At 38.3% G+C, this 16,474-nt stretch overlaps 1 protein-coding gene across 2 annotated transcripts in view; it reads left to right on the forward strand.

Moving 5' to 3' along the window:
* Window positions 1-748: 748 nt before the first annotated feature.
* Window positions 749-16,474, forward strand: part of LOC117408611 (actin filament-associated protein 1-like) — a 93,006-nt gene continuing 77,280 nt past the window's right edge. The window contains exon 1 of one of the 2 annotated variants that reach the window (XM_034013762.3): window positions 749-901. In XM_034013762.3, coding sequence (XP_033869653.3) covers window positions 883-901 — 19 coding nt within the window. In that variant the 5' untranslated portion in view covers window positions 749-882. Of the gene's footprint in view, window positions 902-7,765; window positions 7,850-16,474 lie in introns of those variants that run through there. The other variant, XM_059005182.1, reaches the window with a different exon arrangement.

A 16,474-nucleotide genomic window follows, 5' to 3' on the forward strand; every position in this document is an offset into this window, starting at 1 on the left:
GTTGGACAAGGAGATGATTTAATAACATTACGAGAACAGGGCTTGTATGGGGAAGCTGTAGACCAGATACTTCATGGGAGATTTGAGATGCTCCGTATACCTAAATAATTTTAATATGTTAATACATGCATGTAATATTGTAGAAATAGCTGACATTCAATTGAAATGCATACATATCTATTTTGTTGGCATTACAGATAAGCTGGACTCCAGCATTTTATAAATGATTACTGCAATATTAATGAAATAAAGTGAAATAATTAATTTGAACACAGCATCCTATACTATTGGAAAAACGTTACAAGGAAATTAGTGAGTGAGCATTAACAGTTGGTAGAAAACAACACCCATTGTTTTAGTAAATGTGTTAACAACTTTAGTATCTCTGTTGTAGGTGAACAAACACTGTTACGGATATGGAAATGAGAATCACAACGCTAAAATACATAAAGTAAATGCATGGCAACAAATTTAAAATAAAGTTAACGACCGTCTACGTTTAGCCTATAGGTTGGCAATTCTTAGGGTGCCATTGACTGGTGCTGAAAAATGTCAAGCAGCGGCGTTTTCATTTTTTTTTTTTTGTTTTTTTTTTTTTTGCCGCCTCCCCCATTCTGGCATTGGTGTCTGAAAAGAACAGTGGGGTCTGTGGTCGGCTGCTAGAACTGTCAGTCACGTCTGTGTTTAATTCTTTTTTTTTTTTTTTTTTTTTTTTTTGACAGCTCGCTCGCGTTTCAATCTGGGACTGCGAGTTAAACACGAGAGGGGGAGTTGCTGTGGAGCTTTGTTTCCAGCGGTCTGCTGCCTTTTCCATTGTACTCCATTCTGTCATTGTCGAGAAAACAGGATAAAGACACCTGGAAATAAAACGAAACTCACAGAATGGAAAGGCACGGTAAAGGTACAGTCATTACGTTTTGCTTAAGTTTGTTTTCTGATCAGTGTATCAGTGAGAAATTAAACCTGAGCAGAAAGAATCGTGTACCCCTTTTTAGGTAGTAATGAAAGGCAGAAATACATGACAATCATATCGTTTTTTGCTTGGTTTTGAGCTGCACATATTGTTTGAGTTACTTTCTCAATTACGATGATGGACAAGTTGCCTTATTTGTTCATTTGCTCTTCTTTGCATCCTAACATTAACAAACAAACTAAAATAAAATAATTTAAATAAAAATTGCAATATGAACACCACAGCATTTGGAAATATGAGTATAATAGTACTGTCCTTTTGTTTTTGTTTTGTTTTTCTTTCGATTTTACTGGGTGCACACATTTAACATTTTTTTTTAAGGAGAAAACAATACAAATCAGTTAGATGTAGATGGAACTGGAGACAGTGTCATACCCGGGTGTATTATTGTTAAACTGATATTGTATAATAGTAACGATTTAAAAGCACCACAGTTATTATATAGAAACCCCATAAATAAATGTCTAGCAATTGGGCACTATTTCGTGAAACAGTAATACCGGTGTTCTAGGTACCAACAGAGTATATGTAGGTGTATCCCAATGGAGAAGTAACACAAAGGATAACGTTGACAGAGACAGGGGGTCTTGGTGTTATCAGAGGAAGCTAATGATATCCTGATACTGCCGGTGCCTCTGTGTCGATTGTGTATGCAAAGCACACAGCAGGGGTCTTCTGTAGCTGAAGGATGAAATTACCTGCCCCATGAGTAAGTGTGTGTTTGGAGGGGGTATACTGGAAGAGAACAAATCTAATTAATGAAATACAATGGGGGCTGTGGTAGGTGCTATATAGATAAAAGTGTGGGATATTAAGAATATGGAATATGGTTTAAACCAAATGCACAATGATTGTTCTTTATTTTACACCCAAAAATGTATTTAAGCAATGGTGACTGCCAGGACTTGGACCACATTGAATGTTGTACAAGCCTTGCAGAAACACACTTTTGGGGTAGTTTGAATTAATGTCCCACCGACAGCAGTCATTTTGCATTGGTAGTAAATTAATATTATGTGGGCAAAAAATAGCCCTTCATTCAAAAGATAGCTAGTATTACTAAACAGAAGCATTCAATGTCCACCTCTGCACTAAGCTGTATTTACAGATGCTAATGACATGCTTTTCTTACAGACAGCATGCTGAGGCTTCCCTAATTGACATTTGAAACGCACGTGGTTACATCCTACACATAGACATTACCTCAGCGTTCTTGCTGTGCTGTACTTATTTTAATGGTTAATATCAGTAACCGCTATTTGCACAGGTTTAACAGAAACCCAGAAAGGACTTCGATTCCAGCTGAAATCTATGAAAACAGAGAAGCACATCACTGTGGATAAACATATGTTTAAAAGTATAACATTTGTAAGATCCAGAGAACTGGGCCATTGATGAAGATGCTGCTGGAGAAGTGTTCGGTTACACATGAAGTAACATTTATACGGAAATATGATGCTTTTACGTCAAAGGAATAGATCTAAAAGCAAGCTTTTATTAAAATATACAGAGACAATCATTGCTTTTAGGTAATTTGATTTCTACAAGATTTGGAGGGGAAAGAAAATTAGAAACCTGTGTGTCATCACTGTCATAAGAGTAGACAGCATGGATTTGACTAGTCAGCAAGATGCTTCCTCAATGATTACCGGCACAATTTAGGAAAGCTGGGGGGGTGGGGGGTTGCAGCAGTCCATTCCCCATTAATGACCAATATAGTATAAGTAAAAGTTTGTGCTACATATAGTAGATGTTTCCAATGTTTGGTTCCACCACTGTACATGTGGCTGGCCTGACATGTAATCCTAGGGACTGAAAGAGCAAGGCAGCTGGTGCTGAAATGTGAAAAGTATCAGTTATGTAGGCCTATATTATGATGACATCACTCATGGACATCTGTGTGTGGTGAACGAGACAGTTTGAAATTAAACACAGACTATAGTGAAGGGGGTATATCCTATGAATATATGAGGGCATTCTTCAGCCAAACAGATCCAGGCATCTGGCCAAAAAGGCTGCATCATTCAGAGAAAAATTAAGGCAGAATTGTTGTTCATTTTTCATTCCAATGAATGACAAGCACATTGAATAAGCAGCCACCACTGTCCAGTCCCTTTGGTGACGGGTTCATTCAGGTTTCACTATATTTGTGTGTAAAATGTCATAAAAATCTGAAGCGGTGACGTGACTTTGTGTAGCCCTTGACAGGGATCCAGCTCAAATGATACAAATGGCTAAAACTGAATTATCTTGTCGCTTTTTCAAAATAATTATCTTCCCAAGTTAGGTATGAAGATGCAGCGTTTCCACGTTTACCCGTCACAACACAATTCGTCATCATTATTCATCTTACACCTGTCCAAGCGATACACATACACGTAGTTATGAGACAAAATAGTCCTATGTGAGAAAGTGAAAAAGATTATTTTCACTTAGCAGCCTTATTTTAGTTAACTAAGCAGAAAATGAAAGAAAATAGTTGTAGAAATATTATAATTTTTTAACATGAATATTTCGCTCCATAATTTCATATTCAGATATTTTACACAATAGTTCTTAGCGTAACTGAAAACTACAGGTATAACATCAGTGTGAATTAAAGTATTTTCTTTTACTGAGAATATACTGTAGAAGGGTGTGCAAACTTACATAAGACTAGACTAACAGATCTAGACTAAAACACGTAAAAACCATACAAAAATACAAAAACAAACGTCACTTTATGCTTTCAACGAACACACGAAGGATAGCCAATCATGCATAAAAAGTAAACATCCTTCCCTCCAGTAGGAATGAAAGGAGGGGCATGAATTGAATTGGCCTATCAGTGACTTGCTTTACTAACAAGCATGCGCAAAGACAAGAACTACCGAATCACTTACTCATCCGATTGCCTGTGCCTTTAAGGGTGTAATCTAGAGGAACTCTTGTTAGTCAAAATCGATGTTTCTAGCTGCCCATCCCAGACCTTTTGCTGCCAGTCAGACTGACGTTTGGCTTCAGTCTTTGCCCATCAAATACAGTAGCTTTTGAAACAGACCCTGACGAGTACTTATTTACCTGTTAATGGAAATGCTGAGATGGCATATACAGTTTGTGCCACCCATTTTGTAGATGTTACTTAGTCAGCCAAGCGGATTCTTCACCAGTTGTCTTCTGTTCTAATTTTGTAGAACATTACCAATACAATGCTCTGTTTTTTCCATTGGCACAGTTTATTCACCTGGCTCGGCACAGACTTGCAATCTCAGTGTGTTGCTGTAGTGCATACCCCTCGACCATCTGCACACCAAATGTTATGTGCAAACATCACTAAATTGTATCAGCAATGGAAACATTCCATCCATACAGTCTTAGATGTTGCGTCTGCCATGTTAGTGGTTGGTATTGGAGTGTTTAGCATAAAAATAACGTGCCAGATAATGTGCTTATCAGCAGGGCACAGTGCAATTTTTCAAAGAATTGTTTCCATCTGCACTAGAGTTGCAAATACTGGGTTTGGGAAGTCAGTCCCATTGCAGTGCTCTGGGTATCCTGCAGGCAGCAGTGGGGTTCATTGGCCAGAGTTTATGTAGCTGAGTTTACAGAATGTCTCATCGACCGCTCTTTCGAAAGAGAGGCTTTTTCTGTTAGCTTGTCTCATACAAGCTTGTCTCACAAGGATTACACTGGGCGCGGTAGCAGAAAGCGGTAATTGAATCTAGTGTTTGGAATTATTAAACACTATATTTGACACTTTAAGTACTGTTCGCAGATTCCATATAGAGAAACCAGGACTGCAGAAGTAAAAAAATACCTAGGGATTCCCTTTCTTTCTTCTGGAAAAAAAGCAATTTACAAGGAAAGTACCATGTACTGTACGTTGAGAAACTAAGTCCTTTTCAAAAAGCAGCATAGCTATAAATGGCAGCAACATAAGCATATAGTTTGCTGTACAAGCAGATAAATATCACTAAGCCACTTTAAAAGAATAAAAAATGTTGGTACATTTGATTTAGCCGTATTACAGTAAAAGCACTTTAAGCTATAGCTTTGCTACCCAGCTGTACATACAGTACCATACCCAGATCTGAAGTATGCATGTCTTTGTTTATTTATTCAGGAATTCTTTCTGTAGAATAGCCCAGTTTAGATGTAACATCTGGATCCTAATTTCACCCACTTTTACAGATGTCTGGGTGGGACTGAGGCAAAAGGCAGACAAGTGACTTGCCCAAGTCAATAGGAATAACAACACCAGTTCAACATGGAACTGCCTACAGTTCACATTTCACGTAACTGTAACTTCAGCTCTAGATCATATGATAAATGAGAAGTGAATGACAAGGTTTTAATTTTCTTTGAGGGGTTCTGGAAAGTCATAAATTACAAATACAAAGCTTGAGTGGTTTATGATGAAGTCATCAGAACCCCGGGCTGGATGCCGTAACCTAAAATCATTTTTTTTTATTTATTTTTTTTATCATATGCTGTTTTAATCAAAAGACTTGTTAATATTCTTTCATCTTGGTGGGGTGGTTACATGTTTCTACTATGTCACTGTGGCAAAGTGGTAAGTGGTACGTGCAGGTGCAGGAGTGATGCAGTGCAGTAATGAAACACAGAGAGTTATAATCCAGTTTGGAACAGTTTTTAATTGTATCCAGGTCTGGTGACCAAATAATAATCCCCGGCAAGACACAGCAATGTGTAGAGCAAGGAGTAAATAACAACAGGGTCCCAAACAATAAACACAAATATCCGTCCCACAATATACTAACACGGTCACCAGTCCTGGGTGCGTGCAGTAGTGCTCGTGGTGGGTGATAACAATTAAACAGTGACTGTGGTGTAGTATTGCTCCAGATAGTGCTGGCCCAAGGTGACAGCTCCGGAGACGTGTTAGCCGTCTGGTGAATTTCACAAAAATAAAAGACAATTACTAACAATGACAAAACAAACAAAACACTCTTTTTTCAGTTTTTAAAGGGGTTTCTCCCAGTCCTTCCAGTTCCTTGTTTCCTGAACCAAGCAAAGGAAAAGATTTACAATCCTCCGTCCCCTTTATGCTATCACGCATGACCCCTTGGAAAACGAGTGCAGCTGTCTCTACTGTCTGCAGCTGCTACGTCGTTTCCCTTCCGGGTCAATACATTCCTGCAACAGAGTCTTGCCTTCTTCCAGACGGACCGACTTCCCGGCCCAGGGAAAGAACTGTCAGGCCAGCCCGTCCAAAGACTTCCCCTTTCGCTGCTTAGTGCCCTCACAGCTCGGGAGGGAGATTTACAACCAAAACTCATTATATTTCTGTCACAGACACTCTTGTGAAAAATACAATGCAGTCCAAACAGGGTTTGAATGTTGTTTCTTGGAGGCCACAGTTGTCATTAGTGCAGAATGAGGTGCAGGCACAGGAATATCCAGCTTTAAAGACTCTTCATTTTAAAATATCGGTCCTCAAGGCCAAGGATACCCTTAAAGCAGCTTCCAGTGAACGTTTCTGAATAAAACAACTGCAACATGAGCATTTAAAGCTACTACAGTATGTGGTAGATATGAGGAGCAGATCTACAAGATGCTGATTGTAGGATCGTATGGAATCTTGGAATTGAATACAAAGGTAAATCTTTTACTAAACTGTTGCACAAGTCAGTTTGTGATATGGCAAATGCATTCACCAGTGGTTTCTTCATCAGATGTGGTAAGCTGAGCCATTGAAAAAATTAGACCAGTTCCCTTAGACCCAACCCTCTAGATTGATGCCTGATGCACTTACCACAGAGAGCTCTTCAGTATGGAAAAAACTACAGTGGTGTGTAAATGAATTTGTTTTCAAGGAAAAAAATTAACTATTACCTCATCCCTTGATCGTTTGTTCCATACTGTACATTCGTACATCAATAAAAGGCTTTCTTTTTGTAACCCTGCAATGCCCAAGAAAAGCAACTTTAATTATGTAACTAGATTCCGTTTCTGGTACGAAACACACTTTTTTTTTTCCTGTCCGGCAAAACATGAAGTACTGCAAATTAAAAATTCTGGCTTTTAAGGCTGTATTTAAAATATAATGATATAGAGAAGTGGCTAATTAGCTCTAGGTCTTTGTAATGCGCTGCCTAGAAAAGGTAACACGTGTTAATAATCCAATACTGAAAATACTGTACGTTAAAGATCGCAGTAAAGCTATATCAGGTTCTCCCCACGCCTTTTCAGCCAGACGGCCTGCCCGGCGACCTGGCTGAAGAAACCTGATCCGCCCGTCTTGCAGATGCTACTGTGACTTTAACAATAAGGATTAATTGCGCTTCTAGCTGGCTAGATCACTTGCGCGTTGCTGGGTGAACCACATGACATCTGTGTTACGTCGTGACACAATATTTAACCAATCAGTGAGCTGAAGGGGCGGGTTTTCTGTGTTAAGCACTTTGAGAGGCTAAAACGTTAAAAATGACTGCTAAAAAAATAACCCATTATTTTCAAAGCAAAAATAGTGACAACGAATGCAGGGTTTTCAAAATAAGCTGGCGATCGACGCAATCCACTGCCTAATACTATATTTGTGGCAGCTACTTTATTAAAAAAATATTAAGATTATTTTACGGGTTTATTCAGTCAATTTTTTGTTGGATTATTGTACTGTAGGGTGCTATATAGTACATAACAGCTATACATATGGAACCCCCCCCCAAAAAAGTGTATTCCTTTTGTTGTAATATCGTAAAAATATGTACCCAGGTACAGATAGTTCATGTATACAGGCTGTACGCCTTTAAGAAGAAAGGCGTGATGGGATATCAGCTGAACACTTGTCAGCTGATATACAAAGGCTTTAGTGCAGAGGTGCTGGATTATTACACTCTGGTTTCATGCAACAGTTATGATGGTGACCAAACGTGTGTGAGTACTGTTGAGTTAAAAAAAAAAATAATGTAGAACAGCGAAAAACAAAAATAGACGTAACATAACCAAAACCATTTAAGCAATAAGCTCAATAATTAAGCTAAAAAGGAAGTGTTACCGTTTTTTGTTGTTGTTGTGAACTCCAATAAACCTACGTTATCTTTCCTCAGTCAAATCAAAGCGTGCCTAAATAAGCACAGTAATTTACCATAAAAAAACAGTAATAAAAAAGAAAATGTAGAACATAAAAAAGAGCAACCTGATATAGTCAACGAAAGACAACACATTATTCTAATTCTTTGTTGTATTATATATTAAGGTAAGCCAAGTTTATTTTTCCATTAAAAGTGTTCCAGGCTATAATGTTCTGCTGCCTGGCTTTACAGAATTCCTGGGGAGAACCCTAGGTTAATGTCAGTTGTGCCTAGGAGGAGATGTTTGTAGTTTAACCAGGAGTTTCTAGGAAACTGCTATTACAGTATCATGATCACCAGCATGCTTTGAACTGTGGTAGCCAGAGCATTTAAGGTGAAGTTTAGTGGTTTTGGGAAAGATGTTAAAATGCTGTTATATAAACTGATTATTTGAACTGCATGGCACTGAAAAACACATTTTACCAACAGCCTTTTGTAAGTTTAGTGAAAAGAAAGTTCAATTTGTAGTAAGCCGTTACTGATGAAGTGTCAAAAAATAGACCATTTAAATGAGTTAACCAAACTTGTCTCCCTAACCAAACCACCTCACCTTGTTACATTTTCAGTGAGGCTAATAAACTGCTAATACACTTGTCTGTACTGTAGTTACAATGGTGCAGTATGGTTCAGAGCTGACTCCCATGTCAGAACACATCACTGCGATCTTTGTTACGTCAAAGTTTTTTCTGGAGGTAATTGTTCATAGGCATTTTTATCTATGCTTTAACTTAAAAGCTTTCTTTAAACCTCAACAGCTTTATTACACCTTTCTCTACATCTGAACCCCAAATATTATCACCTTGACAGTTTCACAACTCAAAGCTTGTCCCTGCATGGATAAAGACTGTTACAAAAGTGTGCAGCGATGCGAACAAATGAATAGAACCTATATTTATGAAAAGTATCTTTCACACCGCAAGGGACATGACAAGTGGCCTGGGGCCAACACCAGGGCGACGCGAAATAAATACAATTGAATCCTATTTGTTGCACAATAACTAGGAAATTGAGCAAGCAGTGAACAACTTCAGTGCACAGTGTCCAGCAGGGTGTAGCAGTATCCAAAATGACAGAGGAAACAATAATACTTGCCGTGGAAAAATATCCAGAGCTTTATGAAAAGGATCATCACAATTATAAAGATACACAGATGAAAGATATATGGGAGTCCCTTTCAAAGGTGCTGGATAAGCCTGATATGTATGATTTATTACCATATATGTTGAAATACTGTCAGAGAAGACACTCATAATTTCCACATCATGCTGACGAATATATACCAGTGTTGATCATAGTTTTGTCAATAGCAATTTCTAATAGTTTTATACATCTGACATTTTTCAAATCTGTCGCATCGCATCTGTGTCGCGTCAGGTGTGTATGGTCATATTGCTGAAAAAGTATCTTGTCACCCAGTGAAAAATCGCATCACGTCTGGTGTGTAGTGGCCTTGACTGTTGGTTTCAGAATGATCCTGCTTAAACTCAAACAAGTGTCCCAGTGACCTTAATTTTTCAACAAAACTATTTAATTAAGTTAAATATCTTGGCCACTGCACTAGGTGGGGTGGTAGTTTAATGATATATAGTATATTTCAATATTGCCCAGTAATGAAGTAACATAAAACCTGTCCTGTCTGCTGAACATGTACATGCATGTTTTATAATGTTAGAGCAGTGAGGAATAATGACAATTGCACAGATGATAGTATGATTAAAGGTCAAAAGATATAATTACATTTTCGGTCTGTATTTGAGTTTCTTATAAATATTTCCAGAACCATATGCCTAATGTACGATCTTTGTGTACTTCACCAGGTGCTTTTGTAGTGGATTTATCCTCCTCTATCCAAAGAGACTCAGGATTCAGGTTGATTATCAGCTCCAGATATTGTAATCGATGTATACAAAGGAAGAGTCAGTAAAGACTGTTGTAGAAAGAAGAGTTACATTAGGTTTTATACAGAGTGTTACAAGGTAGGGTGTGTCTCTAGCTAGAATGTCACAGAAGTTTGTGATAAGGCCTTTTGTTCATTACATGTGGTTCCAGCTGTGCTGGAGCCTACCAGAACCAATTGTCCTGGGCAGTTCTTTCTTGGGGCCAGGGTGATCTGATGGGGTGTCGACTGTGGTGTAACCTCTCCTGTCTCAGGCAATCCTTCGTTATCACAGCACAAGATAGAATCAGAACAGAGACAGAGACAGTCTCAGAGTTGTCAAAGTTGGTGTCCTGGGGATGGGGGAACACTGTTGTTCACAAGCCCGAAGGGCCAGCTGCAGCTGATGCAATCACTGCTTGCTACAGTCTCAAAAGCACTTCACGTTCAATTAAATGTATATAGAAATAGAAGGTACAGACATATTATACAGAATATAAAGTTCATTAGAATTCAATAATTTTCACTTCACTTTTACCTAAGATGTTTGTCCTGGGGCTGTTCATACTACTCATATGTTTTACTTCTTCATCACAGGGAGTAATCTCCCTGTGTGATGCCTGCACCGTGTGCCAGTGAATATAAGTGCCGGCTTTTAATAAAGTGCCCTTTACCCCAGGTAGCTGCTACCAATACATTCTCCTTTTCAATAATAATAATAATAAGAAGAAGAAAACAGCATCAGATTGAGGGAAAAGCAACTATGCGTTGTTGTTCATTCCAGGTCTGTATGGACTCCCTGTGGGTTTCGATTGCCTTCTCCAGTTTTCTCTGCTTGATAAGATAAACAGTGGTTATTGGAATTGAGACCCTAAAGGGAGAAGAGGCACAGTCATATCCTGAGATCAGTCATTAACAAAATAAAATCAAAAATAAAAATAAAATACTCTAAATCATCATCTTTAATTAAGTTCCACATCTCAAATATTTTGTCAGTGTTAGACCCTCAGGCTAAAATATGGGTCTTGGTAACCAAAAATATGCCCTATTTTCTTGGCCTTTACAGCATGTTGCCATGTGCAATATTTAGAAGACCTGTACGCCAGCATCCACTTCATGGTAGTGTGTGTTCTCTCTCCTGAGGCCTGGCCATGTTACCAGAAGCCTTTAGTACAGCACCACCTAATCTTAGTTTTCATGGGTTTTCAATGCCTGTTTACATTCTGTAATGAAGTGAAATCTATCTAAGAAGTGGGGTGGAAAAAACCTGTTGTTGCAACCACAAAGCCAATTTCACTTTGTCACCTTCCATAGGGGGTGGATAGTACTGTAGTTATAGTTACTTTGTTCATTTCTTGTTAAAATATATACATTGTGATGTGGTCTGGAGTAAGTTGTTGACTGCATCTTACTTGTCCTGTGTGTAATTCAATAGATTGACATATTGAATTGCTTGTTTTAACAGGATAAACATCAGATAAATGATTTGTTTGGACTCTGTTGCCTCACCAATTTTCACCCATCTATCTTAAGCTAATGAACATAGCCACTACGTGCTCTGGTTTAAAAGGATTGCGGTGATTTACCATACATATTTTATAACGCTGTGAAATTGGAAGGAAGATTTAAGTACTAGCTGCTGTATAAATGTAGACACTTGGGATTCAGAATTGTGTAACCAATTAGGACGTCACAACTAGCTTGAGAATTGGGTACAAACAAGAAAAGAAGTTTGTCATCCAAAACTATCTCCCTATCCTAAAATGTCTTAAAAAATAAAACGGTCTAATGTTTGGTTGTTGCCTTGTTTGCTGTTGAATTACTTTAAATACATGCTAAATGGTTGCACATGGGTGGATATTTCAGTATAAGAAATACATTTGGTCTGGATGCCGGTTAAAAATAGTGCATTCATTAAAAGAGACAGTTTAGCTTGATATCATAAGCCCCTTTCACACTGGCATGATCTACCCGGGCCAGAACCTACCCGGGCAGGACCCGGTGTCATGCGTGTCGGGTACGCACTGCTCTTGGTAAAGCAGGGTTGACCTAGGTGACAGACGCAAGTGCACAATACGCGTATCAATGCCCCGGAAGCAGCTTGTTACAGACACTTCCATCCAAGCTTCTCTGGATTGAACTGTTGGCCCAGATTTTGATTAGAGCAAATGTTTCTTCATCCCTGCTGCAATCTGGCTCATGCTGTGTCTCAATCAACAACAATATGGCTAAACATAATAAACAGAAATGTTCCTTGCAGAAGTGAAACCTTCACGCAGGCATGGCTGTTTGTTATTGCGTCAGCTGACGAACGGCCGTCAAGTATTTTGTTTCGCTCAAAAGGTGTCAGCTCACATCCTGAGGTGGGTCGCTGCGACCCGGGTCCGACCCAGGTACGTGGTTTCACACAACGGGGATTGTGACCTGGGTAGCCAGGACCTGGGTCCGGACCCGGCTAGGAGTGCCAGTGTGAAAAGGGCTATAGACATTTCTGTCATGACAGAAAGCATGTGGTATTTCTTACTGATGTGCATACATCCACTAGGGACATAGTGTTGCAGGGGGGGGCAGGTTCATGGGTACTCTCTGGTGTACCAGTGTACTGTACTGTCAGATTAGACACCTGACAACTATATTGAGGCTACAGAGGTGCTTTCATTTTCTGAGTTTTAAAAAGTCACCAGAATGTAATGAAGTATAGGATCGGATTATTGTGCATGTTGATTGTGTCACAGTCCTCTGCAGTCATCGTTTTTTTTTCCTATCTTCACTTCCAACTGCACTTTCTTAGCCTTCTACTGCTTAGTTGACCACATGTCACTTCACAGATAATGAAACAAACAGTGCTGACAACACGCAATCAAAACAAACATTCACTTGCATATAGTTTGACATTTTTGCAAATGTTTTTAACAAGCAGCTAGAATCATTGAAAACCAGGTCTCAATGTGCCATTCTGGTTAAGTGCAGTAATGAATGAGACTAGAGTGAAAGGGATCTTTGATAACCTTGATGAGGTGCGATCGTGCCTAACCCAGGTCAAACCACAAGTGCAAATATTTGGATTTGTTATTTTTTTTAGTTGATGTCAGCGAGGGAGGCCAGGTTAAAGCAAAGAACATGTCTGTCTCTCCCAAGCTATGGGGAGTGCCAGACAATTCATAACATCTGTGCTAAATTCATAGAACAGACACAAATGCAGGTGTTTACTGAAGGTGTTTCTTGCTCTCGGGTAATCCGAGTAGGGTTTTGTTTGTCAGCTTCTTTATCATCCTGAGTATACGGCTCATTTACTCAGCTTAAGTTAATATGGGACAGCTTTTGAAAAGAAAGTACCCTTTTGACTGTTATGCTAGATTTCAATGCTTTCACTTTGTAAGTTTTGGAAAGTCTTAAAAAGCATTAGCACTCCTTATTAGCCCTCCATTTTTTCTGCTATGTACTGTACAGTGCTTTGCCCTACTTTTGTATAAAAAGCGCTATATAGGCCTAAATGCAATAAATAAATAAATAAATATATCTAATAAACCTTATATGTATGGACTCCTGTGATATCGTAATGCATTGCACATACACAATAGGAAGATCTAATGAGAAAATCAATAAAGACATCTATATGAATTCCCCAGCGTTGATGTCAGAACAGGGTTTGTTATTGGGAAGCAAGGCACCATGTAGTTTAATGTGGTCATCTGACCAGTTCAAATATTTAATCCTCACATTGTAAAACGTGCCACTTGAGGCTAACTGGTTGAGGAATTTTGAGAATACCGATATACATCTGTGACAGGGTGGAAGGTCCCTGTATATTTTTAACCCTGTTCCAACCATGGCGCTGTAAATATTGTAGACTTTGTATTATTGATGTGTTTTCTGTGCCCATTTCTGCTGAGGCCACTTAGGGCCGGACCAAATCAAACCCTGACCACTCTTGCGAAAGAATGTTTATGCGATAATATCACTAGTTTTCATATCGCATTTTCTTTATCAAGAAACCAAAATTAGCCATTTCCAATCCACGAAAGGGGCAGAGAGAAGTTTCGCAGGAGTAGGAGGGACCGCCGAAAACAACATAAAAACAGCTGTTGACCAATCCGCAGCCGGTATTTGTGACATTTTGAAGGGGCGGAAACAAGGCGGTAACATGCGAAAGGGCAGGCAAAGACACACAGGGCAGAAAAAAAAAATAAGTATGTGTAGTACTACTGTTTCGTTTGAATATCAGTGAATGAATTCTATTACATACAGCAACTAGTAGTAGTAATAATAATACAAATACGTTTAATAATAATAATAATAATAATAATAATAATAATAATAATAATAATAATAATAATAATAATAATTATCTGCTTTTATTTTTATTGTGTAAAATATTGAAAAATATGGAGGTGAGTTTGAAAGAAAACACACACACACACACACACACACACTTGGCAATTACCTCGTGTCCACGACGTCTGCAGCATCGTGCTGCATTGTTCTGTCACTGTTATGAATGCGTGCCGCATTGTTTTCATGATTTTTGTAAAATCCATACCGTGCCCTGGCTTGTGTCAGCACCATGCAATGCCAGCATCCTCATACCCGACTGGCACGGTGCTGCCCAGAGCTCTGTTGTGCACGAGGCTGTATAGTAACTGCACAAGAACGAAGATTAAAAAAATAAAATAAAATAAACATGGGGTGAATAGAACATCCAAAAACCAACGTAACACTGTAACCTGGATCAGTACTGGTACATATTCTATACAAGAAGAAGTCGAATGAAATGCTATCCAGTGTTGTGAAAAAAAAAAAAAAAGTTGATTGCTGATTTATTTTATTTTTTTAAACGGGCACAGTCGGGAAGTTGTATTTTATTATTATTATTATTATTATTATTATTATTATTATTATTATTATTATTATTAGTATTATTTCTTGTGTTGAAATCCCAAAGCAAATTTAAAAACATCATCTTACGCAATTGTGTTATCTACACGGATTTATATGTGTCGAGGGGACCGCTTGGCATGCTGACACGGTATAGCCAAAATGTGCTTCCTTACTGGAACGGTGGCCTTGTTCTTACATGCCGAGAATTTGGGCTTCATAATGTTTCTGTGTAGGCCAACATGTTGAAGTACTTTACAAGAGTAACCAAATGTTTAAAACTAAAAGTATTATCTTTTAAGGGGTTAAAACATTCATTCATTCTTTATTAGTATACTAGTTTGTTTAGATTTGTTAGCCTTGAGTTTGATCGAAGTTCAATGTAATGGAGTACTCTGCCTTTAAGAAATGAATAATTTGAACAGAGGTAGGTGACGTAACAGATGACGTGTGAATATGTCCATGGGTTTAAAAAAAAGTGTACCGTCCGTAGTTGTAGCTTACTACAAAGATAAATAAAAGAAAATCTATCTAAAAAGCTTTACCATCACTGAAAGAAACACTGCTTCAAGCAAACCACTCCATGAACAGAAAATAGCTTATTGTTTGTACGTATTAAAGAAATAATACGTATTGCTTGATTAAACATTTAACTCGAACTGTGGCAAAAAAAAAAAAAGAAAGAAGAAAACGGTCTTGTGCGTGTTTCGTTTAAGGGTGTAACAAACACAACATATATTATGATAATAATAGGAATAACACATATACTAATATTTGATACTGTAAATTACTCATTTTAAATTATTCAGTGTTGTGTGCAAGTTTTCGATATATGACGTTAGTGGAGCATCTTGAGGCATTTTATTTTTTTTTGCAAATATCAGGATGTTTTTTTTTACTATTTGCTTAATAGCTTTCAACAAGTTCGAAGTTGACTATAAATGACAAAAGTCTTGCGATGTAATTTATAGCTGGAATTGAGTAGATTTGGTCGGGCGATAGCAGACCACTCCCCCTTCTCAACCCACTTGTAGTCAACAAGCGATAGCTGCTTTTTGAAGGGCGAAAAGGGCTTGTTTTGGTTCCGCGATATTTCGCTTGGAATTTTTCTGGTGTTTTATTACCGCGAATGCTTTCGCGTCCTTGTTCTCTAAGTGCTAACTTTGATTTGGTCCTGCCCTTAGTTTTATTGATTGTTTAAACTTTCATTTAGTTTTTTTTGTGTGAATAAAAGTGCGCTTTGGCATTTCAAACAAATGTATTTTTGTTTGTGTGACCACATCCTGCCTGACTACTCGGCTGCCCTTTCACAGCATTTTTTCTTCATCATCATGACCCTGTCTATTGAATGGGCTGCAGACAACACAAGTTCCACAATAGTTTGTCATGTGGTTCATGGCGCTGGAGCTGTCCTGAGATATTTGCCAACAAGTCACATCTTCAGTGGTTTAATAGTCCTTGTACAGTACCGGAATACAGGGAACTGGAATTTGTAAAGGAAAAGACTACTTACCTGACCAAAAGGATTTGACATCCTGGCATCCCTAACTCTGCCCAGGCAATTTGTATTTATTTTTAATAGTTGGGAAGCTGTGGTGATCCTCAATTTAATCAAGCCAGTAATTTGTATGTAGTTGCTGTCTATGGATTTGTCCAATGGCGACTGCAGACGGCAAG

This window comes from Acipenser ruthenus, chromosome 2, assembly GCF_902713425.1.
Source record: "Acipenser ruthenus chromosome 2, fAciRut3.2 maternal haplotype, whole genome shotgun sequence".
Taxonomy (NCBI): Eukaryota; Metazoa; Chordata; class Actinopteri; order Acipenseriformes; family Acipenseridae; genus Acipenser; species Acipenser ruthenus.